The 27,576-nt window shown below is 43.6% G+C and overlaps 3 protein-coding genes and 1 long non-coding RNA gene across 5 annotated transcripts in view; 1 reads left to right on the top strand and 3 right to left on the bottom strand.

The window, feature by feature from the left end:
- The window catches only part of LOC139621558 (uncharacterized), a 292,521-nt gene that overhangs the window by 205,972 nt on the left and 58,973 nt on the right, over positions 1–27,576 (bottom strand). The gene's annotated exons all lie outside the window — the stretch shown is intronic.
- On the bottom strand, positions 355–8,366 carry LOC139621546 (lysophosphatidic acid receptor 6). 2 transcript variants are annotated; one of them, XM_071478154.1, is made up of 3 exons: positions 7,087–8,366; positions 2,958–3,042; positions 355–2,297 (listed from the first exon to the last, which is right to left on the bottom strand). In XM_071478154.1, exons 2-3 carry the CDS (start codon positions 2,982–2,984, stop codon positions 1,338–1,340), a joined length of 987 nt encoding a protein of 328 aa, XP_071334255.1. In that variant the 5' UTR covers positions 2,985–3,042; positions 7,087–8,366; the 3' UTR covers positions 355–1,337. The 2 variants fall into 2 exon arrangements, with proteins under 2 accessions (XP_071334255.1, XP_071334256.1); XM_071478155.1 differs by lacking the exon at positions 2,958–3,042.
- Positions 8,546–10,938, bottom strand: mblac1 (metallo-beta-lactamase domain containing 1). The gene is made up of 2 exons (XM_071478156.1): positions 10,482–10,938; positions 8,546–9,371 (listed from the first exon to the last, which is right to left on the bottom strand). Exons 1-2 carry the CDS (start codon positions 10,902–10,904, stop codon positions 9,132–9,134), a joined length of 663 nt encoding a protein of 220 aa, XP_071334257.1. The 5' UTR covers positions 10,905–10,938; the 3' UTR covers positions 8,546–9,131.
- mpdu1b (mannose-P-dolichol utilization defect 1b) lies at positions 12,905–18,307 on the top strand. The gene is made up of 7 exons (XM_071478153.1): positions 12,905–13,072; positions 14,211–14,276; positions 14,718–14,850; positions 15,010–15,095; positions 15,753–15,871; positions 16,272–16,382; positions 17,905–18,307. Exons 1-7 carry the CDS (start codon positions 12,937–12,939, stop codon positions 18,037–18,039), a joined length of 786 nt encoding a protein of 261 aa, XP_071334254.1. The 5' UTR covers positions 12,905–12,936; the 3' UTR covers positions 18,040–18,307.

Here is a 27,576-nt window from a genome sequence, read left to right as displayed (position 1 = left end):
CCACAACAAACAGAGCAGCTGATTAGAACCAGTAAAAACACTGAATCAAACAGGTTCACATTTAAAGTCAGCGACTGGTCGGCGCTCTTCAGTGACACAGGCCGTCTCTGATTGGCTGGAGCTGAGTTGTCTAACATTTCCTCAGCTTGTTTTTCTAATAGCTTCAGATCCAGACGTCCGGCCACTAAAATCCTTCATCCTTCACACAGAGCTGAAAAACACCAAGGTGGAGAAAGAGGATCCGAAACATGAGACTTCAAACTAGATCACAGTCAATTTGAGTTTCTGTCAGACAAACACAACACTGACACACTGACAGGCAACCAATGAGATGGAGAGTTACCATGATTAAAATAACTGATTTTAATGTAAGAGCACAATTCAACAACACATAGAAAATAGGTCTAACCATTTTAGATATGTAATGAGGAAAAATTACTGATTATAACCTTAAGACAGAATATAAACATGTAATATTGAAACAAAACAGGTGATTCTGGCACATTTCTCCATCATCACAGCATCAGGTCATAAATAACAGCAGAACACTAATTCTACCTGGAGCCAAAAGCTGTTAAACCACATGTCAATTCTGTCTGGCACCATAATAACATGCAAACTTTTAAATATAGAGCCTAACGCTGAAGTCATCTCCTGGTTCCCTTCACAAACAGCCAATAGGATTTCTCCATTGTGTTTTGGATGATTAGAGAAAATCAGCAACAGTTTCTGATCCTGACAGGTTTGGTTCAGCAGGACAATCTTCACTAATGACTCCACTTTATGATTCAAGCCTAAATACAAGCAGCAGCAGTAAAAAGCTCATGTTTGGCTATAAACCAGCTACACCATGATCACATGACACCACCACTGAACTTCAACCTGATTTAGCTCTGAGCTCTTCTACAAAAGCCTTTCCTCTGTTACTAACAGTTTGTAAGAGCGCGAGTAGAAACACAACGAGGCTGTAAAGGTGGACTGGTGAGGAGATCGGTTTTCATGTCCGACTGATGATGTTTCATTTAGACGCTCGTTAGCAACTGGTCTTTTTTAACAGACGGAAAAGCTTCAAGAAATCAGGACTGGGGGATTTACTGACAGATTTCATGTCAGAGAATAAAACCTGAAAATGTGTTGAGCTGCTGTTAACCACAGACCTGAAGTGATGACGTGACTGGTTTCAGGGATTTAGGACTCATTCCTGCAGAACTCTATATATGATCCCAAAATAAAAGTCATTATAGCTGCTCCAAGATGAACTTTAAGTGCACCCTTATTCTGATTGTCATGAAGTTGAAGTTATCGTGGTCGTTGTCTGCTCGTCCCTCAGAAGCTCTTCAACTGTTGTTAGCTCTGCTGCCACAGTTCACCTCAGATGACTGACTATTCAAAGGGAACATCCTCTGAACAACACCGACCTCTACATTCTTCCTGAAGGTTTCTGTGGTGAAATAATATGCAACGGGATCCAGTACTGTGTTCAGACATGCCACCATCACGCTGTAGTGGTATACACTTAGCATGGGGCATGTTATGTTCCCTTTGTACAGAGAGAGGAGAGCCAGGGTGGCATGGTAAGGGAGGAAGCTGAACAGGAAAATGAAGAGACTGGCAGCAATCATCCTCTGGATCTTTCTGCGGTCCACCAGGTTGGTCTGGGCCACAGTGCTTTGTCGGACAGCACGGACCAAACCCCAGGAGCAGACCAGCATGATTACCAACGGGATCCCAAACCCCACAAACAGCGTGGGTAAAACCACAATAGGTTGTGTGGCGTAGACCGGCAGGTTACCAAAACAGTTGGTGTAGTGAACTTGCTTGCGCTTGGAGAAGTAGATGGGCAGGCTGGCTCCAAAGGTGAGTACCCATATTCCAACACACACCAGCGGCGCCTTCTTCCTCCCTTGGTTGACGTGCTCAGACATCGGGAAGCAGACGGCCATGCAACGGTCAAAGCAAATGCAAGTGAGGAGGAAGATACTTCCATACATGTTGGCCTTCAGGACCAAACCGAGGCCGTCGCACAGCCACTGAGGAAGACCACCAAAACCCATATAATAGTAGATCCTCATGGGCAATGTGAGGATGAGCAGTGTGTCTGCTATTGCAAGGTTGGTCATGTAGACAATGGTTTGTGTTCTGGACTTGGTGCAGCTGAAAAAAAAGGCCAGTGCTGTGAGATTAAAGATGAGGCCCACAATGAAGATGCCGGAGTACATGCTCACAGTGAAGATGTTGCTGTTATAGCCTGTACTGTCATTGGGGCAGACAGAGGAGGTGTTGATGGACATGATGACCTGAGAGAGGGAAGAAAGAAGTGTGGTTAGAAAAAGTCAGAGATACCTGCAGAATGAGGACAGAGAGAGATAGCTCAGTGCATCATGGGAGTTCCCCGTGATAACTGAGGGATGGATCAGGGCTCACCTGAGCCAGCCCTAACTATAAGCTTTATCAAAGAGGACAGTTTGACGCCTGAAATGTAGAGAGGGGGTCTGATCCTGGACCCAGGCCGGGTTCTACCTGATAGCTGAAGGCTCTGCTCCCCATTCTACTCTTAGAAACTGGAACCACAGTAGACCTGCATTTAGAGAGGGGGCTGTTCTGTTAGGATAATAGGGAACTAAAAGCTCTTTAACTGATGACCATCTGTTTGGACAATATCAGTCTAGAGTCTGCCAACTTCATAGCACAGAGACAGCCTTGGTTAAAGTCATGACCTGCTGACCTGACCTGCAGCTGGTTCTGCACTGTTAACCTTACTTAGCCTTACTCACTGGCACAATTTCTCGTAATACTCCTCAAGAGAGGTTATCATCCTTTGGCATCAATGGCACCAATCTCACGTGGTTTAAATCATATTTATCCAGACACACTCAATTTTTGGAGTATCTCTCTGATCTCCTCCATTCCTGCACACCTGCCCGTACTCTCAGATCCTCCTCTTTCATTAACCTCACCGTCCCTCCTGCTCGTCTGACCACCATGAGGTTCAGAGTCTTCAGCTGTTTCCTCTCAACTCTGGAGTTCACTTCCACAAGACATCTGTAAGATTGAATCATATCTTCAAATCCCATCTCAAAACACACTTCAAACTTGCCTGTTGTGTTAAACTGCAACACTAGCGTTAAATACAATCATATTTATTTCATGCAATTATATTTATTCTAATTTATTTAGTATTTTATGCCTTGTATTTGCTATTTAATATTTTACTATGTGTTGTGAGGGGGCACCTTTATAATTTATAGCACCTATAATTTTTTTTTTTTTTTTAAGATATTTAATACTTATTTAATCAGGCAGGGAATTAAAATCTGTTTTTCAAGAGAGACCTGAGAACAAGAATAAGACATAATAAAATCAATCAAACAAAGACAACACAACTACAAAATACAAGAAACAAATAATTAACAATAACAACTACAATAGTCATAAAATACAACATATACTGAAGCTTTAAAATCTCCAAGGGAAATGTCATACTCTAGCTTGAGGGCAGTTTGCAGTTTGTTCAGTTTTAATGTTCCATAGCACCTGAAACTTGTTCTGCCAATGTTAGTGTGAGCATGAGGGATACTGAGGGTCAGTAAGTCACTGGATCGTGGACTCTGGACACTGGATTTAATGAGAGAAGAAAGGGTTAGTTCATTAGGAAGCTTTGACAGCAGCGCTTTATAGATGAATGACATGAAGTGACTGTTTCTTCTTGACTGTGAGGAGGTCCAACCCTCGATACAGAGAACAGTGATGAGTCATTTGTGATAAAGGGTAGCGCTCTATGATCCACAGGGTTTAACTGCTGCAGTGTTGATGGGGCAGCAGGACAGTACAGGATATCTCCTTAGTCAGGGACAGACATGAAGGCTGACTGAACAATAGTTTTACAACTGGAAGAAGACAGACGTCCTTTAATTCAATACAGGGGACTGAGTTTGATTTTCATTTTTTGAATCAAGTGATGAATATGAACCTTGGAAACCAGACTGCTGAGGCGCCACCTTCATGCAAGGATACCACTACTTTTCCACTGAGCTGGAATCAAGCCAGTTAAAAGGGTTAGGTCAAAAATGTGAGCTAAATGTTGGCAGATTAATGTTGGCAGATTAATTATTGACAAAGCCTCCATCACTGACAGCAAAGTAAAATTCAACATTAACCGTAACAGAAGTAATAATAATAATAATAGATAGATAGTTTGGTTTTGTTACCAAACGACTACAATCACGTAAAAGGAGAAAAAAGCTATAACAGGATGTTATCACTTCACACCATCATTACAAGAGGAACACAAACGACCTGATGCCACCAGATTTTGTTGTTGTTCGAGTAAACTCCTGTGAGCCATCCCATCACCAAATGGTTAGGAACAAACCATGTGACCTTAATGAGCCCTGAGAAGCAGGTCCCTGGTTTTACTCCTGGTTGACTGGACCCTTTACTGCATGTCTCTCTCCCCCACTCTCTGCAGATGATGCACATCTGTGCATCATCTGCAGAGGCCTGTGTACAGGAACATCACCCAAGAAACAGGAAACCCTGTCTTCAGTCCACCCTGGCGTAAATAAAGCATCTTCCTATGGTTACCTCTTGTATCCACAGCAGGTGAATATATAAATGACGTGCTACAGAGTGAATGAGAGTGTGTAGCTACTGAAAGGTGATAAACTGTAATTATCTTCATCCCAGAGAAGAGCTAACGAGCTGCAGCTGGTGTGTCGTAAACACGTTCATGTACTGATGTTAAAAGATTGAATGAAAACAAGCTGTGGGCATGTATCACACCTGGTGTCACAGTGTAGAGCACAGGAGCACCGCCTCACGACACACTGGTTGTCTGAGCAGCAGTGACCTGGAGACCTACAGCTCTGTGATGCAGAGAGGCAGCAGGACTGGGCTCTGCTGGAGCTTTAACGTCCCCAATGTGACGAAGCGGCTCCTCAATGTGCTGCACTTTGGGAGCCAACGAGCAGCGAGTCACTTTGAGCAAACACAGCTGGAAACACTGGACCGAGCCCATCCAGATGCGTACTGCCTCTGGATTTTAGCTGGAGTGGGATTCATCCACCAGGAATGTGATTTGTGATGTGTTTGATTGGCCACCGAGACCCTCATCTGGATTACATCACGTTGCCTTGACAACTCACTGAAATGAATGAGGGAGCTGCAGTCTGAGCCCCTGAACTCAGCCCGGCTAATGAAGCTTTTAGTTCAAGCTGAAGCAGCAAGACGACCGTCACTATGAGGTCATCACACTCCTACCTGTTCATCGTCCCATCGTCATCTCAGCTGATGAATATTTAAACCACCCTCTGTCCCTACAGAGCTGGACAACAGAGTCAACGCCTACGTCTTTAAAGCTTCTGTGTTCATGTGTAGTTGTGTTTTATTTCCTGATTGAAACAGCCTCAGTGATTCATCAAATACTGTGTGTGGTTAACGTGTTGTGATCACAGAACCACGTTAATAAAAATGTGTTATTTTATTAACGAAGCTGTGCAGTCCTGTGGACAGAGTCAGCAGACAGCTTCATCAACACCTGCTGAGTGTTGTGAACCAGATACTGAAGTATTTCTGCGAAGGGGATACTCTCTCTCTCTCTCTCTCTCTCTCTCTCTCTCTCTCTCTCTCTCTCTCTCTCTCTCTCTCTCTCTCTCTCTCTCCGAACGTCCCAGACAGAAATGTCATATATGACACACGTGTCCTTATTTCAAGAGTGATGTTACCATATATGAGGATATATATGAGGATATATTATTATTATTATCATATATTTACATAAATACAAAGATATGAAAGTACCCAAAGTAAAATTTGTTTATGTTGATATATTAAAAATATCTACATGATAAGTTTTTATATATTATAACATGTTACCATTTATGTTAGTATTTCAATTAAAACAACATACATATAAAAGTTTGTTACATATGTTTTTCTAATTAATTTCTTATTAATTCTAATGTCTGTCTCTGACTGTGGTCTCAGACTTTTAGAGCCACTGTTTATTATATCTACACATATTCACAGGCTTTGGGATGGATATGTATTTACATATGTCTACACTATATACATACATAAACACATATTTTGCAACAAATGTCAATAAATGAAATTGTTCCAATTTCAAACAGTTTTTTCTATAATTTTTACATCTATGTTTTAATTTTATATTTACATATATTTCATATATGAAATTTCAGTATATGTAGATATATTTCATGTGAGTATGGGATCCAATGTTAACTCATAGTTTTTCTGATCTTGTCTCTCTGTTTCCTGGATCACCGAGTAAAACTGAATTGCTGCTGCTGCTGCTGTTCACTGCTGCTGAATACATTTGTGTTTTCTTGCAGACACACACTTCTCTGCAGTCTGTGAAGGTGACCCCTCCCTGTGACTGTCTGCTTTGACCTGCATTAACATGATGTAAAATTATCTAAAAGGACAGACTGTGCTGACAGCTTCTGGTGTGTATTGCAGCTAAAATAACAATTTACAGTATTTCAATGGTTAAAAGACCACAAAAATAAAAATAAGTATAGATAAAAATAAAAAATAATATATGCAAGTACATTAAGTTTCAAAGTAGATAATCTGTGGATGCACACAACTACACCTCAGTGTGTAGTCAGTGTTTACTCAAAACCGATCAGTATTTGAGAGATTACGAGTGATTACATCATCTCACATAGAGCATAATAAAACATAATGTATTTATTTAATGCATGAAACTCATTGACTGTAGTCAAAGAGGAACAGAGTGTGTGCTGCAGAAAGCAGAACTCACTGATGCACGGCAACAAATTGGCTAAGAAATATTGGACTTCCTCCTCAGAACATTTCAGAAATGATTTCAAAAAATATTTGCCTTTCATTTATGTTCATTTGTGATGTTTTCATCAGTAATTCAACTGTTGCAGGTTTTATATGCAACACGCCTGCTTCTAAAACTCATTCATCTACTCACATCTCTGAAGAGGAGTTTCTACAACTGTATGAGAAACATACTGCACACAAACGCACACACACACACACTTTTTGCAAGAGAAATGTTGTGTGTCAGTGTAGCTGATGGAGTGAGGTTACCTGTTGATGATCAGGACAGGTGAAGATCCAGAGGAAGAGCAGTGAGAGGCTTTCAGCCCAGCATGCTCACACACTCATCTGTGTGTGTGTGAGAACTACGCAGGAAGTTGACCAATCTTATCATCACCCCGCCTGTATGAGTGTGTGTGTGTCTCTGCAGTTTTCTGCCAATTCTGTCTCTGTCAAAACACACGTCTATATTCTAGCCTCAGGTGTGTTTCCTCTCATCCATCATTTTCTCCTGTTCTTAAACCGAATTGTTTCACCCGCTTCATTTTGAGACCAGATCCAGATCTGTCGGGTTTCAGACAAAACCAAGACCAAGATCAGAGGAGGAGACTGAGACACAGGCTCCAGGTGAAATCTGCAGGGGAAATAAAATTACCTCTAACTTTATATTAAAAAAAAAAAAAAAAAAAAGCAGTTCTATATTTGTAGATCATGAAAGAAATGAACAGTGTAAATCTAACAGAGCTCCAAACAGAGACAGGTGAGACTGAACAGAGAGCGCATGTCATGAGGACAGTGACTGTGTGGACCAGATTCTCTGTGTTGTTGTTTGTGACAGAAAGGATTGAGTTGTGCGACTTGATATTGAAGTTATATCCAGTGAGACTCTGCCCTCTGGTGGAGAATAAATCAACAGCCTCTCCAACAGGAGCGGCTCTCGATGTTAACGTATGACACAGGCAGGAGCACAAACACTGTTCAGAACAAGGTGAGTCGTTCAGATTGATGCAGTCAGTGGAATCTACTTCTGATTTGTTTTTAATTCTTTAATTCCAGACAGAGTAGTGATTTGTTCTCCTTGTGAATGTTGTGGTTCATCATCACCTTCCTGACTCCAGATCAGGAAGTGTTCAGGTCAGTTGGGGTCAAACCTTTTTTTGTAGCTGTTGTGGTTCTTCCATTGTTTGTGTCAGTCAGCAGGTGGAGGACGAAGTGATTGGATGAAGTGTGAAACACAGGCGTCGCCTCCACTTGAGGCCTTTTCAGGCTGTGGTGATGACTGGCAGGGCGGGGGCCTGTTTTTCCTGTCTGATAAACTGATCAAGAATGATTGTGATTGGTGGTTTGCTGTGCACATCGAGCCCGCGCGTCACTCACTGCAACAAACTCTCTATCTGAGACACTTAAACCAGAGTAAAGGATGTGAAAATCACACAGACCTCTCATGGAGGTCAGTCCTGGAAAATGAGACTGGGCCAGTTTTCCTTTCATATCAGCGGAAGACAAAATGTAGCATCACACGTTTGAGTTCATTTGCTTTAACTGACATCGCTGCACTGTGATGTGACTATGCTGCATGGTCACATGGTAATGGGACGTGGTGGAGCAGGAGACCTGCAGCATGATGTGATGCAGTCAGGTCAACATGGAGCAGAGTCTCAGAGGAAGGTTTAACATCTGGATCCTAGGTTAGAGTGGTGTTCCTAATAAAGTGACCACTGAGGGGACATTTATAGTAAAATATATTTTATTTAATGTATTAATCAAGCATGTCAGTCATATCTGTGAATATATCTGCAGTTTATATGATTACAAAACCACTAATCACTGAGGCCATTAACGTAAAGAGCAACACAGGTTCATCCAGTGGGTTTTATGACAGTACACTGTGTCGCAGCAGGTCACACCCTGTTGCTGTCGACATGAACACCAGCGTCAGCAGCAAACTAGTCTGTCAGGTTTTACTTTACAGCCACAGATGTGTAATCTTGTGTAGCCTGTTGGTTGATTGGTTGACTGGTTGGTTGGCTGGTTGGTTGGTTGGTGGGCTGGTTGGTTGGTTGGTTGATTGGTTGGTTGATTGGTTGACTGGTTGGTTGGCTGGTTGGTTGGTTGGTTGATTGGTTGACTGGTTGGTTGGCTGGTTGGTTGGTTGGTTGGCTGGTAGCTGAGGGGCTCCTCTCCTCTATATGACGGTGAACTCATCAGTAGGATGACCAGGTGCTGGTGTGAAAACAGCTGAGCTCTCAGTGTGATGACATCATCAAAACGCCACCTAATGTCTATGAAGTCACGTCCTTACATAACCTGGTTCATCAGTCCCTGAGGACTCTAAACGGGAGTCCATGTCCCGGGATGATGACATCAGCTGTGCGAAACGCCTCTCGGCGGCTGACCTCCTGTACTGCAGTGTTCATACTCAGATCCCGCCAGCTGTCCTCATCGGAGCAGCGCTCAAATAAGTCCCCTGCAACAAGCACTGTGCCGGCTGAGGTTCCCCTCACCTGAACGCTGACATCCTGCCCTGTGTGGCCTGGAGTGGGAACCACAGAGACCTGCAGGAGAGGACAGACTGGTTAGAACAGCACATCAGCCCACTGAGCCCCATCACATGAAGACAGCTGTATGTCTGTCAGCTTGTTAGACTTAGTCCTGAGATCAAAAGTCCACATTAGCTTTAGTCATCTTTACTTTAAGTTTAGTTTCTCTTCAGTTGACTAAAACAGTTTAGTTGAGACAAATGTTGTGAACTGATGGTGAAATGAAACACGACTCAACAGATCAACATCTGTCTGTGTGTGTCAGACACATTGCTTTCATTCTGCTCAGCTCCTCAGTGGCTGCACACGTCTCTTCCTGGTGTCTCTGCACAGCACCAACCAGGCTGCACCCTACAGCTGAGTGATGGGAACAGTGCATGATGGGAACAGCTGGACTCCGTTATAAAAAAAAACAAATCGACACAACATCTCAGAGAGAAACAGTGAGTGTGTAGTGATGGTACACACATCAGAGGTGTGTGGGAGGAGGTGGTTTCCCATGTTATGTAATCAGTATAAACTCCAGCTAAGGCGACAATTGTTCTTACTGTCTGGATCCTACACTACGACTGCTCAGGTGTGTACAGGTGTGACAGTGGGCAGGGTCTGAACTTCTCTTTTTTTCATTTCTTCACACAGTAGCAGTTTTATCACTTTTCCTGTGTGTAAATGAACTGAATCCAGGGAGATACTGTGAATTTCTGACTGTCAAGCTTCATCCCTCAGATCATTAAGGTGTTTTAGATGCTTCCAGGCAGACAGACAGACAATCCCAGAGGCTGATGAAGTAGTTGGATGTACCGCTGTGAGGGGTCACACCCTCACCTTCATCTCAGTGCAGGTGAGGGTTTGTTTTTGTTGACAAAGACAAACCTCATGTCGTCTCTGAGGTGATGGAGTCTGATTTAGATGAAGGACAGACAGGTCAGGTTCAGTTTGGATGATCAGCTGATCAACTCACTGAATAACTGGTGAAGTGATGAAGTGATGAACTAACACCCTGCAGAGATGTGGTTGGGCAGCACCTGTTACTTTGTATCAGTCTTAGACCAGCCTCCATTCACTTTTCTCACACTTTTAGCAGTGTTAGTTCAGTGTTGCTGTTGTTGTGAGGATGACACCTACATGCTCGTCGATGACGTAACCGTGTCCGTCTGCCAGCTCGTTGGGACGGTAGCTGTCCCCTTCACTGACGTCATAACCTACAACCATCAGCGCTGCTGGGAAAAGACTCAGATTCCCCACGTGGTCTGAGTGTCCGTGGGTCCCCACGACCACGTTAACGTCTCCCGGCTCCAGACCCCGCTCCCTCAGTGACGTGAGGAGAAAGTCCCGGTCCCACGGTCCCCCGGTGTCCACCAGAATGGTCTTGGGTCCCGTTATGAGGGTGATGGTCCCGTCGGCTCTGAACGTCCCGTCGGTCTGCGGGAGACAGTATCCGGGTTTCAGGACGGACACGGAGTACGGCTGTCCGGAGAAGTCCAGCTGAGACTCTGACAGCGGGACAGTCCGGACCTGATCAGAGACCACTTTACTGTCTGTCCCCATCGTGTCAACAGAGTCCACAGGAAGAGCTGAGGACACAGCGGGTTCCACTGATCAGTCCGGACCATTATTACAGGAGCACACTGCCCCTGCTGGACCGGAGTGTGTGTGATCCGGTTTACACCGGGAGACCCCGCTCCCTGTACTGACTGGATCCAGGTTTCCAGAACCGGGTGTCTCAGACCAGAGCGCAGGTCACAGTAAAGCGATGCGGAAATAAAAAAAACGATGTTTCATTTTCCCGCCAAAATATGAGGCTGCATAAAGAACCTCTAGATTAGATTATTACAAATGTCCCTCATAGGATGACATCATGTGTAAATTACAGAGGTTATATTAATAATGATTAGATTTATAAATATGTTTCAATCTGTTCAATCTAAATGGGAAAAAAATGTATATTATATATAAATATATTTTGAAATGTATTGAATAAATAAATACATTAACAAATAAACAAATATTTTAAAATATTCGATTTTAGCCGCTTTTTTAAATATTTGTCACACATATTAGACATATGTAAATATATTGTTATTGGGAATATTTACAGATAATCACTAGCTTTATATGTAGAAATACAGATATGTGTAATTTGTAAATTTGTAAATATCTGTACTGATTTAAATCCATGGAATTTGTTAACAGGTTATTCTTCTATCAGGTCTCCATATCTGTAAATATTTTCATTTTATATACATTTAATCTATAATTTCATAACCCCCCTGGTGATGACAGACTGTACTGGAATCATGTGATAATGTTACATGTCACAGCCTATACACCCAATAAAGGTTAATAAAGGGCTGAAGAGGAGACCACATTTTTACAGCCCTGTATCCATGAACAGCTCAAGTTCAAACTGCAGACATTTGAGACTGAACATACACTTTCTATTTATATGGGCCCAACTTACAGAACAGAAAACAGCATGCATACAAATGAAGGAAGATAATACTGCTTTTTTAAAGTCTCAGTCCAAAGCAGAAATATTTTCAGGACAGAAACATTTCGACTATGAAAAGCATGTAATTCACATCTGTTTCCATCTGCGCTTTACTGAGGTGCAGTGTGGCAGTTGAACCAGAGGGAGGCACCAAAGAGCTGCGCAGCTCCTGGTCCCTCCAACGGGACCAGGAGCAAACTATCCATGGTTATTAACCCGGTGTTTCATTCATGAGTTCCCCATGTTCTTAAGAGCAGGCTGGTATTGTTTTCACCTTGTGTAATAATGTAGTAATAACCATTCATAATAATAATAATAATAATAATAATGTAATAGCAGTAGAAGTAGTTATAGTTTTTATTCAATCACCATACACAATATTTGCAATATAGACACAAAACAAAACAAATAAACAAAGTCAACAGTTTATGTATGAAGTCGTGACTGAACAGGCTCAGGCTGAAGCAACATGCTTATATATGCCTGCCTCCATTCTAACTATTTAATCCATGTAAGTTACCCAGCCAAAAGGAAGGACTTGTAAACCCCAGAAACAACTTTTGAAACAACTCCTAAAAACACAAAATGAAAGGACACATTTTTACATTTCTATTATCATTATTCCATAATTTAAGAAAAATAAACCATTCACATTTGTATCCCTCAAAAACAGCTTTACACTGGGTATCTCTTTTTTTAACCAAAGGGAATTACACTTTTTTAAATTTATATTGGCATTGTTCCTTTATCTAACCCCTACAACAGAGACTCATCTGCTTTTAATCCATTTTTTAGATTTTTGTACAGTAAGCTTCCAAATACCTCTCAGGTCATAGTTACTCTCCTGTAATGAAAAGAACTGTTGTATACAGTCTGAGATAATAATAATAATAATAATAATAATAATAATAATAATAATAATAATAATAATAAAGAAGAAGAAGAAGAAGAAGAAGAAGAAGAAGAAGAAGAAGAAGAAGAAGAAGAAGAAGAAGAATTCTCCGTGTTCAAAAAGCGGAACCTTTGTATAATCACGAGAACTGGGAGGGCTCTTAATTTGTTACACATTGAACGGCAACGTCACCTTTAATGTCCACAATGGCGGACAAAACAGTGCTGGATAAAGGGTCGTCCTTCATGGACCCTCTCAAAGGGCTCCTGTTGACATATTTTATGCCGGAATCATGTTACGACGAGTTTTTCCTCAACTTGAACTTCCTGGACGGTGAGTGGATGATTCATCTGAGCTCAGTGACGAGCAGAGGCGGGAAGATGTCAGTGCTGAAGCTAACATGCTGCTGATGGGAAACTAGCTGCTCTGATTTTATGGAGACAACTAGCTAAGAGATAACTGCTGTGTGTTGGTCTGTGTTTAATGGGGGTTAATGCAAAGTGTGTGTAACTGAATCTACACACGGAAACAAACTGTCAGATGATCAGAGAGCAAGGAAACAACCTGACTCCTACACAATAAAAGCTTCGCCAGCCTGGACACGTCAGACTGAGCTGTCAGAGTGAAGGAAACGGACGCGTTAACATAAACATAGTGATACACTTCAAACACGTCATATGAAGAATAAAACAACACAGAAAAAAAACTAATGAAATCACTGCAGGAAAGTAAAGGAGTTTTTTAGCATCCACCTCAGATTCTGAAGAAGAGATGAACTCAGATCAGCTGCTGTTTGTATTTCTGACATTTAGGTTCAACCCCTGCAGGGATCACATGTCAGTATGTGACATAAACTTTACATTTACTTCAAACTGCTCTTGCTCTTCGTGCAGCAGGAAACCTGTGGAGAAAACACAGTTTCAGTCTGACTCTGGTTCACCTGAGGTGAAGCCTGAAGCCACCTGTCAGACCTGACCCCCACACCTACTGTTTAACTGGTGATCTTTAGGAAACACTCAGGTCAGGTCTACGTCTGCAACCAGATTACTGTGAACACGTCTACACCTTAGGAGAACCTGGGTGACGAGGGTTTAACCTTTAGACTAAGGTGTGACTTGCACTAAACTGATTGGCTCATCGCTGTCATTTGTACGTGGGGGTTAAAAGTCAGGTGAGTCGCTGAGACCAGACTGAACCTCTGGTGTTAGGTGCGGTTCATGTCATGTGGGAGCGTGGCATCAGTCAGTTTATCAGAACTACATCAGGACTCGGTATCACATCACAGACGTCGGCTGTAGTTTGATATTTTTCTAATAGTCAACAGATTCTCTGGAAAGAGTCGAACCGATCTCAACAACAGAGATTGTTTGTGTGTGTGTGTGTGTGTGTGTGTGTGTGTGTGTGTGTGTGTGCAGTCTGATGTGATGTATGACAGCCGGCTAACCTGTGTGTTTTGTATATTTTGTACCAGTGCCATGTCTGAAGATTGTCCTGAGCAAAGGTCTGGGCATCGGCATCATCCTGGGCTCAGTGATGGGTAAAACAGCTCAGCTCTGCTCCTCTGTCTCCTCCTTTATCTCTAGTCTCAGGTTTATATTCTTTTAAATCAGGTTTAGTCTTTGTTGTTTTAGTCCAGGCTCAGCAATGAAACATTCAGGTCAGTGAAAAGGACTGAGTATATTTAACAGAGATCAGACTTAGTCTCATTATGTCTCATGGTTTTAGATCTAATTTTTCAACTTGAGCCTCTTTTCTTTTACTAAAAACAGGTTTATAATAATATTGGTATTAATATTGAAAAATGTCCATCAATAAACAGCTAATCCAGAGATCAGCAGCCAGAGTGGATTTTACTTTGATCTTACTGCAGTGATCTGAAATCTTGAGTGTTTTTAGAAACCTGCCCTGTTCACATCAACCTTCCTCCTCCTCCTCCTCCTCCTCCTCCTCCTCCTCCTCCTCCTCCTCCTCCTCACAGTGAAAGTGCCTCAGATCTTGAAGCTGATGGGAGCGAAGAGCGCTGAGGGGCTGAGCTTCAAGACTGTGCTGCTGGAGCTGCTGGCCATCACAGGAACCATGGCCTACAGCATCGCCAACAAGTTCCCCTTCAGGTGGGGCCATCGTCAGATGAACTGTGGAGTCTGTGAACATGGAGCTCGGCTGACTGTTGCACTGCTGTCACTTCATAAGTGTAACTGATAGATTTAGACAGAGTGTGGTTTCATATCGTGAGAAACTCATTGAGTAACATGCGCTGCCTGTTTCCTCAGTGCCTGGGGCGAGGCTCTCTTCCTCATGCTGCAGACCGTCGCCATCGGCTTCCTCATTCAGCACTACGGAGGAAGAACCAGCAGAGGTGAGGCTGCAGGCGCGCCCAGGTGTCAGTGATGTCACTGTTTGGTTACTGAGGAGCTGAGGCACCAAAGACACCGTTCAACTCCAGACGATGACAGGAGGGTTATTTAAGTGACCCTACAGGGAAACTAGATTTAAGCTGTAGCCAGAAAACATTACTGAGACATTTTACTGATAAATAATTGTAAATTAATTGTAATTAAAAAAAGTGTTTTAGTGATGAGTTCTGATCAACGCTGCTATTTTGGATCTGCTTCCTAGTCTGATTCATTCAACTCTACGTTAAACATGTCCCTCCCTGACATATCACGACATCTGGACCAGAGACCTGCTGCAGGCTGGGAGACAGGAAGCAGAGACTGAACTTTCAAATCAAAACATTTAATATATCATCTCATAAGTAAATGACAGCGCTATCCAAAAACAAATACTGAATATGAACTGAGGAAAGAATCTGATTGGTTGTGTCACAGTTCATGAACAGGAGACAGCAGAGAAGCAGCGAGAAGACAAACGTCTGAAAGAGGCATCAAAAGCAGCAGAATTTCAGCTTCCTTTCAGGACTTTCAGAATAAAGTCAGAGCAGAAACAGGATGCAGAGGTCTGATAGCTGGAGCTTTGAGCTGAAGGGACAGGCTCTGTGTTTCCTCTGTCCCAGGTCTCCTGTTCCTGGTCGTGTACTTTGGCCTCCTGGTCCTGCTGCTGTCTCCAGTCACTCCCATGGCGGTGGTGACGTCCATGCAGGCCTCCAACATGCCAGCCATCATCATCGGCAGGGTGGGCAACCACAACGCAATACTGACACATGGATAATGACATCGTGGTTGTGTTTCTCATGTCTCTCACACACGCACACACACACACTGCAGAGTCATGATGAGAAATCATCTGTTCATAATCATGATCATGTTTATCAATAATGTTTGATTAGTCTGCAGACTCTACAGACAGACAGCTAAGTTATCCAGGGATTGTTGTCTTGTTTCCATGGTAACAGTACAAACAGCAGCTGCTAGCAGCTAATGAAGGACTGCTAACATAAAGTTACTGATCCATATTCACCAACACACAACACAGGAGACTGATGATGATGACGATGATGATGATGATGATGATGATGATGATGATGTGTGTGTGTGTGTGTGTGTGTGTGTGTGTGTGTGTGTTGTTGTCTCAGCTGATCCAGGCAGCCACCAACTACAGTAACGGACACACAGGTCAGCTGTCTGCTGTCTCTGTCTTCCTGCTGTTCGCTGGGTCTCTCGCCCGCATCTTCACCTCACTACAGGTGTGTGTGTGTGTGTGTGTGTGTGTGTGTGTGTGTGTGTGTGTGTGTGTGTGTGTGAGAGAGAGAGCGAGCTGTCGCCTCACTGTGAGAATGACAAAAAACATCCAGTTCCTCTGTTCAATTCAATTCAATTCAATTTTATTTGTATAGCGCCAAATCATAATATACATTATCTCAAGGCACTTTACAGGGTAAGGTCAAGACCTTACTTTGTTACAGAGAAAAAACCAACAGTTCCCACAACGAGCAAGCGCTTGGCGACAGGGGGGAGGAAAAACTCCCTTTTAACAGGAAGAAACCTCCAACAGAACCGGGCTCAGGGTGGGCGGCCGTCTGCCTCGACCAGTTGGGTTTAGGGGAAGATAGAAAGAGGGGGAGGGGGAGGAGAGGGGAGAGAAGAGAGAGAGACCAGGAACAGCTGTGTCGGTAATGGCGTTATTAATAATAAAGACAGGTAATAGTAATAGTAAAGATGAGTAGTGGTGGATCTGGATCCTGCTGCTCCCGAGGCAGAGATACCTGCAGAATGAGGACAGAGAGAGGGAGAGAGAGGAGAAGCACAAACTATGGGAGAGAAAAAAAAAAAACAAAGTTAATGGCATGAAGTCATTGAGAGAGAGCGGGGGAGAGAGACAGAAATAGGGAGAGAGCGCCCAGTGAATCATGGGAATCCCCCAGCAGTTTAGCTCTATAGCAGCATAACTAAGGGATGGTTCAGGACATACCCGAGCCAGCCCTAACTATAAGCTTTACTAAACAAGACAGTTTTAAGCCTGATCTTAAAGGTAGAGAGGGTGTCTGCCTCCTGAACCCACACTGGGAGCTGGTTCCACAGGAGAGGAGCCTGATAGCTGAAGGCTCTGCCCCCCATTCTACTCTTACTAACTCTGGGAACCACAAGTTGACCTGCATTTAGAGAGCGAAGTGTCCTATTGGGAAAATAGGGAACTATAAGCTCTCCAAGGTACGAGAGCTTATAGTTCCCTATTTTCCCAATAGGACACTTGTGGTAGGACTCTGTTTGGCTTTTAAAACCTGACAAAGTTTTTGTTCCAACTTGAATAAGAAGGAAACTGTGCTGCAACAGCAGGCAGCTGTTTACAGATGTTTACAGCGTGCACATGTTTGTTTTCTTCATCACCTGAAATTAATATCATGATTAACTGATGATTACCTCAGAAACAGTCAATGAAACAGTAAATAATAAACACTGTGGCGCTGTTGATTTTTTAAGTTTGAAATGCTCCAGTTATTTATTTACTAGAAACTGAAGATAAAAACAGGCTCCGAGCTCATTCAGTCACAGTAAGTGTAACTATGATAGAATCAGACGTGAGCAGTACATGTGCAGCTCTCGCTCCGTCTGCAGACGTCTGAGGAGACACACAGACACTGATGTCACTGCGTCTGAAACGTGTCCTGCAGCCTGGTCCAGGTCCAGGTCCTGGTCCTGGTCCAGGTCCAGGAGCAGAGCTGGAGCCGTCACTGCCACACTGTTCAGAGGTGTGTTGTCTTGTTGCAGGAAACTGGAGACTCCCTGATGGCGCTGACCTACATCATATCTTCAGCCTGTAACGGCATCATCACCCTGCAGGTGCTCTACTACTGGAACAGCTCCCCAGAGCGCAAGAAGAAGAAGAAGAAGAAGAAAGAGTAGACACAGGACAGAGCTCAACTCTTCTTTTCCATATCCATCTTCAGACACTCAGAGAGGGGTCTGTAAAACTTGACACATGAAATGCATGAACAGAGCCGCTGGGAATTCTGGGTGATTGAATCTGCTGGAACAGGAGACAGGGATGTGAAGGTATCACGCTGAGCAGATCTGCAGCACTCATTCCTTTTACATTCCTCAGTATATCTCAGCTGTGTTCACACCGATGACAGTTTGTGCACTTTGTTGATTTTTTTTTTTTTTTTTTTTTTCACAGAAATAATGTTTTGTAAATGTGTTGAAAACGGTTTTGACCGTGGGTGACGATCAGATGATTTGTTGTTTTATCAGTTCATATAAACATGATTCCACATCAGCTCCACCAAGAGTCACATTGTACAACATGATGCAAACCTCCAGGTTCTCTGAGTCCCTGCAGGGCCTCAACACCCAGGTGAAACCCTGACCCGCTGCTCCCTCCACCATCCAGACGCCTCCACACTCCGCTCATCAGGAGCAGTAAAAACCTGTCAGACTCTACTCAGGTCATTTTCTCTGCACCGTGTTTCTTTCTATCAGCACAAATGCACTGGTTGTACACTTTTCATGATGCATTGTGGGATACTCCACCATATAGGGTATAATAAATTTCACTATACATTTGGACAGCACTACAGAATGACAGACTCCCTGTATAGTGGATAATAGAGGGTCTACCACCTCTGTGAGGCTGTACTCTGCTCTGAGCTACATGCTAACAGTCTAATGCTAAGCAGGTGTAATGTGTTGTGTTACCTAAATACAAATTAATGCATGTTTTTTACGAATTAACTCACCACTGAAAATATAAATGATCCTCACTCTGATCAGTTTGGCAGCTGAAAGATTTCTCTTCCTCTGACCCCGCCCCCTCCTGACAGGTCACTCCCTCCTCCGCTGTAGAACCTGTTTGTCCTGTAACCTCTGTGTGTGTGAATCAGAGTGTGACTGCATTACAACATGTCCCCAGTACAGGTGTATATATGTTCAGCATATGGCAGGTAAATGTTGCGTTGTGACAGGTGCTGCTGCCTGATGATTCTGTCACAGGAGCAACATGAGGTCTGAGGACCAAACTGTCCAATCACAGACCTGTAGTCATGGTAACATGGTTAGTTACCAAAACAGAGTCACCCTCTTCATGTTTTCATCAGGTGAAGGTTTTTTAAAATGTTCATACGTTTGATTTTCTGCACCTTGTTGTTGTTGTTGTTGTTGTTGTGTTGAGGCACCTTCATGTTGTGTAGCTGCATCAGAGTGAACAAAGGGACCAAAACACAACCTGAGGTTAGACCCAGTCCACCTGGAATAAAACGGAGTCCACACTTCTTCTATTAGTACAGGTGTCCACCCTCACAGGAAGCTGTAGCTGCTTCACAATAAAAGCATTTCAATGCTTGGTCACTGGGGAAACTTGAATTGTGACTTCAACTGGTCCAGATGTCACCTGATGATGGAGATCAGTGCTGTTTGATCTGAATCAATAATTAGCTCAGTGTTAAAGAGAAGCGACCTGAAAATAAAGATGGTGCAGGTTTTTTATTTGACCAGGTTCCGATGATTTTCATGTTGAAGTAACGTGAGACACAGACCTGAACCAGGACTCGACGTGAGACCTGATTGAACTGCTGATCCAGAGGCAGAGCTGGTGTGTGATGATGCATGACTGAAGTGAGATGTGAGTGAAATAAAAGTGTTGATGGAAATGGAAACAAATGTGTGTCATTCATTCATCAATTCACCATACCACTTCTCCTTTTAGGGGGCTGGAGCCAATCCCAGCTGACAGTGGGTGAGGGCGGGGTTACACCTGGACAGGTCACCTGTCTATCACAGGGTTTGGCTTTGGTTAGGAAAGTTCAAACTGGATGAAATGAGCTGAAGTGTCAGAGCAGCAGCTGTGATCAGAGCTAAGGAAAGGAGCTTCACTGCCTCCTATCTTATCTCCTTTAGCAGAAGAAACACTGGACCTTCCTTTAGTAAGGAAAGGAGGAAATGCCTCCCACAATTCCTTGCTGCAGCAACATGAGATGCACTGATGTAAATCCTGGTCTGAGCTCCAGATTCATTTATTTATACAGATTTATTCTCTTTAATCTGTCAGATTTATAGAAACATCATCATTCATCATCATCATTTTCTCCATTGAACAAAAGAATAAAAATGTCAAAGTGTCCATATCAGGAAACTCTATAAACTGATGTGTGAATATCATTTATTCTGACGCCGATCAGTTCCTTATTTTGATTTCATTATTATTTTAATGGATAGGTTTCTCTGCTTGTGTTTTCCTTTCATGTTTCTTATTTCAACATTTCATCCTGTTTGTTTCTGTGGTTAAAGGAGGATCTATTATCCATGTCTTATCAATAAAGTTAGTTTAAAGTCCAGTCAAAGTTCAGTCAGATTCTCTCTTGTCTTTTCCTAAGTCCTTATGACCTCTCCTTCACACCTTTCCTTGACCTCATGATGTTTTCCATCGAGGTCAAGGAGACAAGGTCAGAGAGGAGATGATTCTGATTTTGACCACAGCTCTGATTACCTGTGTGTGTTTGAACTGTGGGAGGAGCCAGAGGAGAACATGTGACCTCCATACAGGAAGACGTGTGTGTTCTGTAAATATCACTCACATTGTCACAGATTCAAAGAAACACCGTAAAAATATTTTTTAATAACAGTTTGTATCACACTTGTTTACAGCTGTAGAGGTGTGTGTGTGTGTTCAGTGTGTATGAAAGGTTTGTGTGGCATCACCTGCAGAGTTCAGGGAGGGGACAGAGGGAGGAGGGGGAGGGGGAGGGGGAGGGGGAGGAGATCAACAACAGAATCTCATGAAGAAGAAAAGAAAGGGAAACTGCTTTTAATGAGAGAGATGGTGTGTGTGTGTGTGTGTGTGTGTGTGTGTGTGTGTGTGTGTGTGTGTGTGTGTGTGTATGTGTGTGAGTGTGAGTGTGAGTGTGTGTGTGGTAGGGTGGTGTATAGCCTGAGGCTGGCTCATATCTGATGGTGGAGCAGAGATGGTACAGATTGGTGTGTTTCTGAGGTTCAGTCACCTGCCGCTCTTCTTCTTGGGAGGTCCTCTTCCTCCTCCTCCTCCTCCTCCTCCTCCTCCATAGCTCCTGATGAGGCTGAACTGCTCCACTGCTGCTGCTCTGTCCTGACACGCCACCACAAACAAACAGAAACTTCACAGTTACTCCCCACCTACGTAACCACACAGAGATGTTTTATGTGTTCCCACAGTTCACTCAGTTTGTCAGAAACACTTCACTGAACTAAAGCTCATATCCAGAGCTGGTGTCAGGCTCAGCGGAGTGATGGTCATCTATCATCAGTCTGCAGTCATACAGAGGTGAGTTAAAGAAAGAATGAAACTGAGGATGTGCTGCAGTCTACAGATCCCAGACAAGGACCAGGACCAATCAGAACTACATCTAAATTCTTTAGTATTTCTATTGCAGGCCTATTGTAGGTCACATGGACCTACTGCTTGCACTAAGCTGTACAACAGAACTGGTGTGGTAGTATGTGATCAGGAGATCAGTAAGTCAGAGTCAGATACTCATAACACCAGTTTATTTCTAAAACAGATTTAATCACAGTTTAAACTGAACACACTGTGAAACCAGCGACAAATCCAGAATTTTAGATATGAGATCAGTTAAAGATCAGATATTAAAGTGTGTTATCCTGGATTTATAAACAGAGATAGTTTTAGCTGTGACTGTGGGACAGGAGAGACCCAGGAGCTGAGAGCCAGTGAATGAGGTCTGTGGTGTAAGACGGGTCCAGACCATTTAGAGCCATGAAAACAATTAACAAGGTCTTAAACTGGGGAGCCAGTGACAAGGGGCTGATGATGGGGTGATGCTCTTTAGACCATCTGTAGGCGAGTTAATGAAAACTGGGGGAGGCCCAGATACAGGGAATTACACCAGTGCAGTCATGAGTAATGAAGGTGTGAATTACTTTTTCTTTATCATGTAAAGGCAGAATCAGAGATAACCCCCAGTTTGTTGGATGAGCCTTCGCATGTGAGCTGAGGTAGTCCACTTTACATTGGTTTATTTGCTGTTTATTTTCAATCCGATCCTTAACGTCCTCGAAACAGTCCAGGAGGCTGTAGGGAAGCTGTAGATTTTAGTGGGAGGTAAAGCTGTGAGTCATCGGCGTAGAGGTGACAGCAGATGTTATTTTTTTCCTAGTGACGGATCATGTCAAGGCTGAACAGAAGAGGCCCCAGGATGGACCCCTGAGGGACCCCACAGGTGACAGGGGCAGAGGGAAAACTGACCTAAAAAACTGGCCCCTAATTGCTGCTGAGCAGAATAAAAATATTCATAAATATTTGTGAGTGTCGACAACTGTTTTGACAGTTTGAGTTTTTGGTTGGCTTTTTAGACACTGGGTTGAGGCCACCAGGCCTTTTGTTAAAACTGATCTACAGCCATAGTGAATGTCCTGTGTTTGAGGATCTAAACCAGTTTAGAGCTGAACCCTTAACTGTTCAAGACCTGTCTAAAGGAGGTCAGGATCTACAGTACCAAAGGCTGCACTAAGATCTAGAGGAACCAGGATTAGTCAGCAGAGACTAACAGGTCATTAGTCACCTTTAACAGAACTGAATCAGTGCTGTGAAGGACTCTGGACCAGATCTTCAGTAGCTGCTGATCAGACCTGCTCCAGGTTCAGGAGGAGGTCTGAACCAGTCTTCTCATAGAACGGCTTCAGCTCAGACAGACTCTCAGGAGGTCTGGTGTGAGCAGTCTTTGTCTAAAACTCCAGGGTTGTTGAATTACAAGTGTTACTTGTTGTCTTTGCTAGTCCACAGGATCTCTACTGGGTCCAGGTCTGAACTCTAACTGGACCACTCCAGAAGGTCGATTTACTCTGATGTTTAGGGTCATTGAGCTGCTGCATAAAGGTGCTAACATGCCTGTTGATGACACAGATAAGAAGTTGACTGAAGTTGAATAAAACTAAAATATTGTCAAACTCTTTGGCTGCAAAAAGATCAATCAATCAATCAATCAACCAATCAATCAATCAGTCTCTTCAGGGGCAGCAGTGAAAGTCCGGCCTGGGTCACCTAAATGAACAGAAACAGTCCTGCATGTATCTTTGCGTATCTACCAACACACCTATGGTGGGTCTGTAGGAAACTGATTTTTCAGTTTTTTCATACAGACCCAGTTTTCATATGAAAATTTAATTCCAGAAAAAGCCTCAGTCTGTGGAGTATTGGTGAATAAGATGAACTTACACACAGAGACCGGGTTACGCTGAGGCAGAAAGGTTTTCATCCCCTCAGGTCTATAATTAGTGAACAGGAAGCTGAAGGCTTGTTCAGACTCTTGAGGCATCTGTGAGCAGCGACTGTGAAATCTGCTGTTGTTTGTCTCGGAGGGACAGCAGAGATTACATCTGTGTCCTACCTGTGATCTCTTTTATGTGTGGGCTCTTCATATCAGTTCTCATCTCCTCAGACCGCTCAACACACTACAGTCAGAGGGGTGGGGTCAGGAGAGGGCGAGGGGGGGGGGACGCTCCCTCCATCAGCTGATGAGGATCCATCAATGAGGCTCATGATGAGAGACAAACATCTCAGTCTGTTTATCAGAACATCTGGAACAGCTGGACGTTTGTGTGTTGGAAATAACAAAATAACAGAGGGCTTAAAGGTCCCCAGCATTTAGCTTTAATGCTAGCTCCTCCAGTTAGGGACCACATTTCCCATAAACCCTGCTGTTTTTGGCACTTGCTCCCCTTTGCCCCAGAGAGGTCCGTAAAGAAAACCTGATCCAGAGTCCACAGACCTGAGACTGGAGCGATAGTTCACCTTCCAGCCCCACAGTGACCTGAAGCTTCAGGACCAGTCTCTATCCAGACTTAGACCATCTGTGGAGAGACCTGAAGAATCTGATGGAATCTGAGAGGACCTGTCAGGTAGGATCCAGGTGTTCAGAGTCTGTAGAGCTTCAAGAAGACTGAAGCTGGAGCTGCTGCTGAAGGGGGTCCTACAAAGGCCTGGATTAAGGATATGGGTACTCTGATGCCACCGTGTGTATATGTATGTTTTCTGTTGTAGCTGCTGAGACTTTTACTCTTTCTTATACAGTCTGATAGTTTAGTCATGTGGTCTGAACCTGAGCCCCCTTCAAGGGTCACAGAGTAAACCTGAGGGGTGGTGAGATGATTAAAGGTTTTGATACACAGATATTATATTATATTATATTATATTATATTATATTATATTATATTATATTATATTATATTATATTATATTATATTATATTATATTATATTATATTATATTATATTATATTATATTATATAACAATAATGTGGTAGAAATATTGGAGCCTCAAACTGTTTAGAAAGCTTAAAATCAGGTAACCACTCACACAGCGCGACACCACTGATGTGATGACCCTCTGGTTTCTAAAGGTGGTTCAGGTCTTAAGTCTTTTATCTCGTCTGAATCACTTGATGAAGGTTTGTTTAAAACACCTGAGATACTTCTAGTCAGGGGTCAAAGGTCTGTCTCAGATATACTAAGTCCACTTCACTGACAGTGACCCTCTCAGTGACACTCAGCCATCACTACAGGCCTTGGGTGGAGGGGGGCCACAAGGGGCAGAAACCGCCTCTCTGATGTGACTGAAACAAACACCACTAGAGGGAGTGAGGAAATGTGTTTTAGTTGTTTGTTTGACTGAAGTGCTTCAACAGTACCCAGCAGATAGAGATGTGTCACACAGAATCTAAAACCTGCAGCTCACCTGGACTCAGGTACGAGGAGGTTTGTGTTTGTACACCCCCCCCCCCCCCCCCCTCCTCTGATGGAGGATGTAACTTGTTCTGTTTTCAGACAAAACAAAGATCTTTATCTGAGCTTATCGTGACTCAGAAATGCAGCAGATCTTGTGTTCAGGGTGGCGTTCATTACAGCTGAAGTGGCATGACAGCAGCCGCCCACCTTTCACCTGCGTGCTAACAAACAGCACTGCAGCTCACCTGTGGAGGAGGGTGTGCAGGAAGTCAGGGAAAGCCTCCAAAGACCGTGGCGAAGACTGGATTCATATTCAGACACATAATCCTTTTGATTATTAGACCTAAATCAGAATCAGCTTCATGGACCCTGTTTGTTTGGATGTTTGGTTTCCAGTAGCTCTCACTGTACTGTGAGATACATGAACTGATAGAAAAAGCTCCTGGAATCAGTTCGTCTTCATCCTTTATGTCTTGTCCTGTTCAAATACACTTCCTGTGATAAATACTTTGTTTTAAAGTGAGGAACAGGTTCATTGTTGTTCGTTAACATCCGCCCAGAACCTGTGTCAACTCACCGTGATGTCACCCACTGGTTTGTGAGCTGCTGTTTTGAAGCCTCCAGTTTGTAATTTGTCCGTCACCATCTTGGTTTTTTGAAACCAGAAGAAACCATATTTGGAGGAGAAGGTGGAGCTGAGGAGGAGTGAGGAGTTATCATGTTGTATTGAAGAGGACTTGAAACTAGAGACTGAGACCATCAACTCATCAGGAAAACGTTTACTGAGGTGATATATCAAGTGAGAAGTAGAGACATTTTCCCATAGACTTCAATATAATCATACTTCTTTTTACCACCAGTGGAGTCGCCCCCTGATGCTCATTAGATAGAAGGCAGGTTTAAGGCTCTTCAGCACTGGCTTCACTTTCAGACCAAGAGTCTACATCCAGGTTTATAGACAGGCTATGATGGGAGGGGGGTTGATGCGACAGTGATGATGTCACAAAGGTGATACACTCCTCAGTTTTACAAGAGAAAAGACGGAGACAATAAATACATGAAGATAATTTCCTCACCTCATTTAAAGTGCAGCACACAGCTGCTTCAATGAGCTTTAATTCATATTAATATTCTGGCCTTCGTCTTGATCTCCAGCTACACACCTATAAAGTTTCATGACTGTAGCTCTCACAGTTGTGATGTCATCACAGAGACAACACGTGTCCACAGACAGACTCACCTCCGTGGTCCTGCAGGTGTCTCCAGGTGTCTCCAGGTGTCTCCAGGTATCACATGAAGTTAAAGAAAGGATGGAGCAGTGTCCCAGTGCTTTCAGTAGAAGTGGAGAGGGAACAAGGTTGTGACCCTGGAAGAATGAAGAGGCTGAGATGTTTGTGTGTGTGTGTGTGTGTGTGTGTGTGTGTGTGTGTGTGTGCACGTCTACATGGACATGATGATGAGATCTAATCTGAACCATCCTCTGTGTTTCCTGTCCATGTGTGTGTCCGTGTGTGAATGTGTAGTTGTATCTGGGCTCCTGCAGGTTCTGAACATTAACACCCAGTGTTTTCATCACTCCATCCTGTCTCTGTGTGATGATGTCGTTCTGTTTCCTGCTCTTCATCATCATCATCATCATCATCATCATCATCATCATCACCACACAGAGACAACAACAGACATGAAGTTTACAGGAGGTTATGTCTGGACTGTGTGTCACCACAGTAAAAACCCTGTGGGTAACCACCACCTGATTCACACACACACACACACACACACACACACACAAACACACACGCACAAACACACACACAAACACACACACACACACACACACACACACACACACACACACACACACACACACACACACACAAACACACGCACACACGCACAAACACACACACAAACACACACACACACACACACACACACACACAGGCTGACCACAGCTCTTTGTAGAGACTTTTAAGTCACTCTCTGAGGTTCCATGGCAACCACTTGTTGAAGCCTCACTGCTCGTTGCTAAGTGATGGGATGTATTAGACCAGAAAATCCCTCCATTGACACTCCCTCCACCCCCTTCTCCACCCACCCCTCCCTCCCCCTATCTGCCTGTGGACCTCAGCCAAAACAACCCACATATACACTCTCACTTCCGCCAGTTGCAGCAGCAAACGTTCGTTTCTATTCAGTCTCTTTAAACTCACTGAGGGAAGTTACAACTTTTATTGTCATCATCATCATCATCATCATCATCGTCGTCATGCCTCGCAGCAGCAGCATCACATGAACTGTGCACTGTTTTTAAGAGAGTTTGGCTGACACAGATAAACCCCAAACAAAGAAGCCTCCTGAGTCTGTAAGGTTCCTCAAGTCCTTGAGAGCGTTCCACGGGTTCTTAATGAGGTTCCTGGGATCCTTGAGGGGCTCAGGAATCTCCCGAGGAGGATACTGGAGTCCTTCAGGGGGCCCGGTTCTCAGGTGGAACAGTAGCCTGTGATTTTACCATAATTAACTCTCACAGGTTTAATAATAATTAAAGGCTTCATTAAGGAAACTGTGAAAGTTCATCACTGTGGTTGGAGCTGCTGGAGAAGTTGGTGGAGCTCCCCCCGCATCTGTTCCCCTCCTCCTCCTCCTGTTGATCCTGGTGCCCGCATCTTTTCTCCCCTCCTCCCACCAGCCCCTCCCGCCCCCTCCCCCTCCCCTCACTGACCGATTAGCCA

Source organism: Trachinotus anak, unplaced genomic scaffold (genome assembly GCF_046630095.1).
Source record: "Trachinotus anak isolate AG129_WGS33_773 ecotype Australia unplaced genomic scaffold, CSIRO_AGI_Tana_v1 ptg000005l, whole genome shotgun sequence".
NCBI lineage: Eukaryota > Metazoa > Chordata > Actinopteri > Carangiformes > Carangidae > Trachinotus > Trachinotus anak.
Note: the sequence above shows the minus strand (reverse complement) of the source record. Positions and strands in the feature narration are given on the sequence as shown.

What these genes read in the sequence shown, in the direction of transcription:
- mblac1 (XM_071478156.1), bottom strand. Translation starts at nt 10,904, where the DNA reads ATGGGGACAGACAGTAAAGTGGTCTCTGATCAGGTCCGGACTGTCCCG. An exon ending in GTTACGTCATCGACGAGCAT is followed by an intron (nt 9,372 to 10,481) that starts GTAGGTGTCATC and finishes CCTCTCCTGCAG; the next exon opens with GTCTCTGTGGTTCCCACTCC.
- mpdu1b (XM_071478153.1), top strand. Translation starts at nt 12,937, where the DNA reads ATGTCCACAATGGCGGACAAAACAGTGCTGGATAAAGGGTCGTCCTTC. An exon ending in CAGCCATCATCATCGGCAGG is followed by an intron (nt 15,872 to 16,271) that starts GTGGGCAACCAC and finishes TTGTTGTCTCAG; the next exon opens with CTGATCCAGGCAGCCACCAA. An exon ending in GCATCTTCACCTCACTACAG is followed by an intron (nt 16,383 to 17,904) that starts GTGTGTGTGTGT and finishes GTCTTGTTGCAG; the next exon opens with GAAACTGGAGACTCCCTGAT.
- LOC139621546 (XM_071478154.1), bottom strand. Translation starts at nt 2,984, where the DNA reads ATGGTGGTCAGACGAGCAGGAGGGACG. An exon ending in TCAGACGAGCAGGAGGGACG is followed by an intron (nt 2,298 to 2,957) that starts GTGAGGTTAATG and finishes TCCCTCTCTCAG; the next exon opens with GTCATCATGTCCATCAACAC.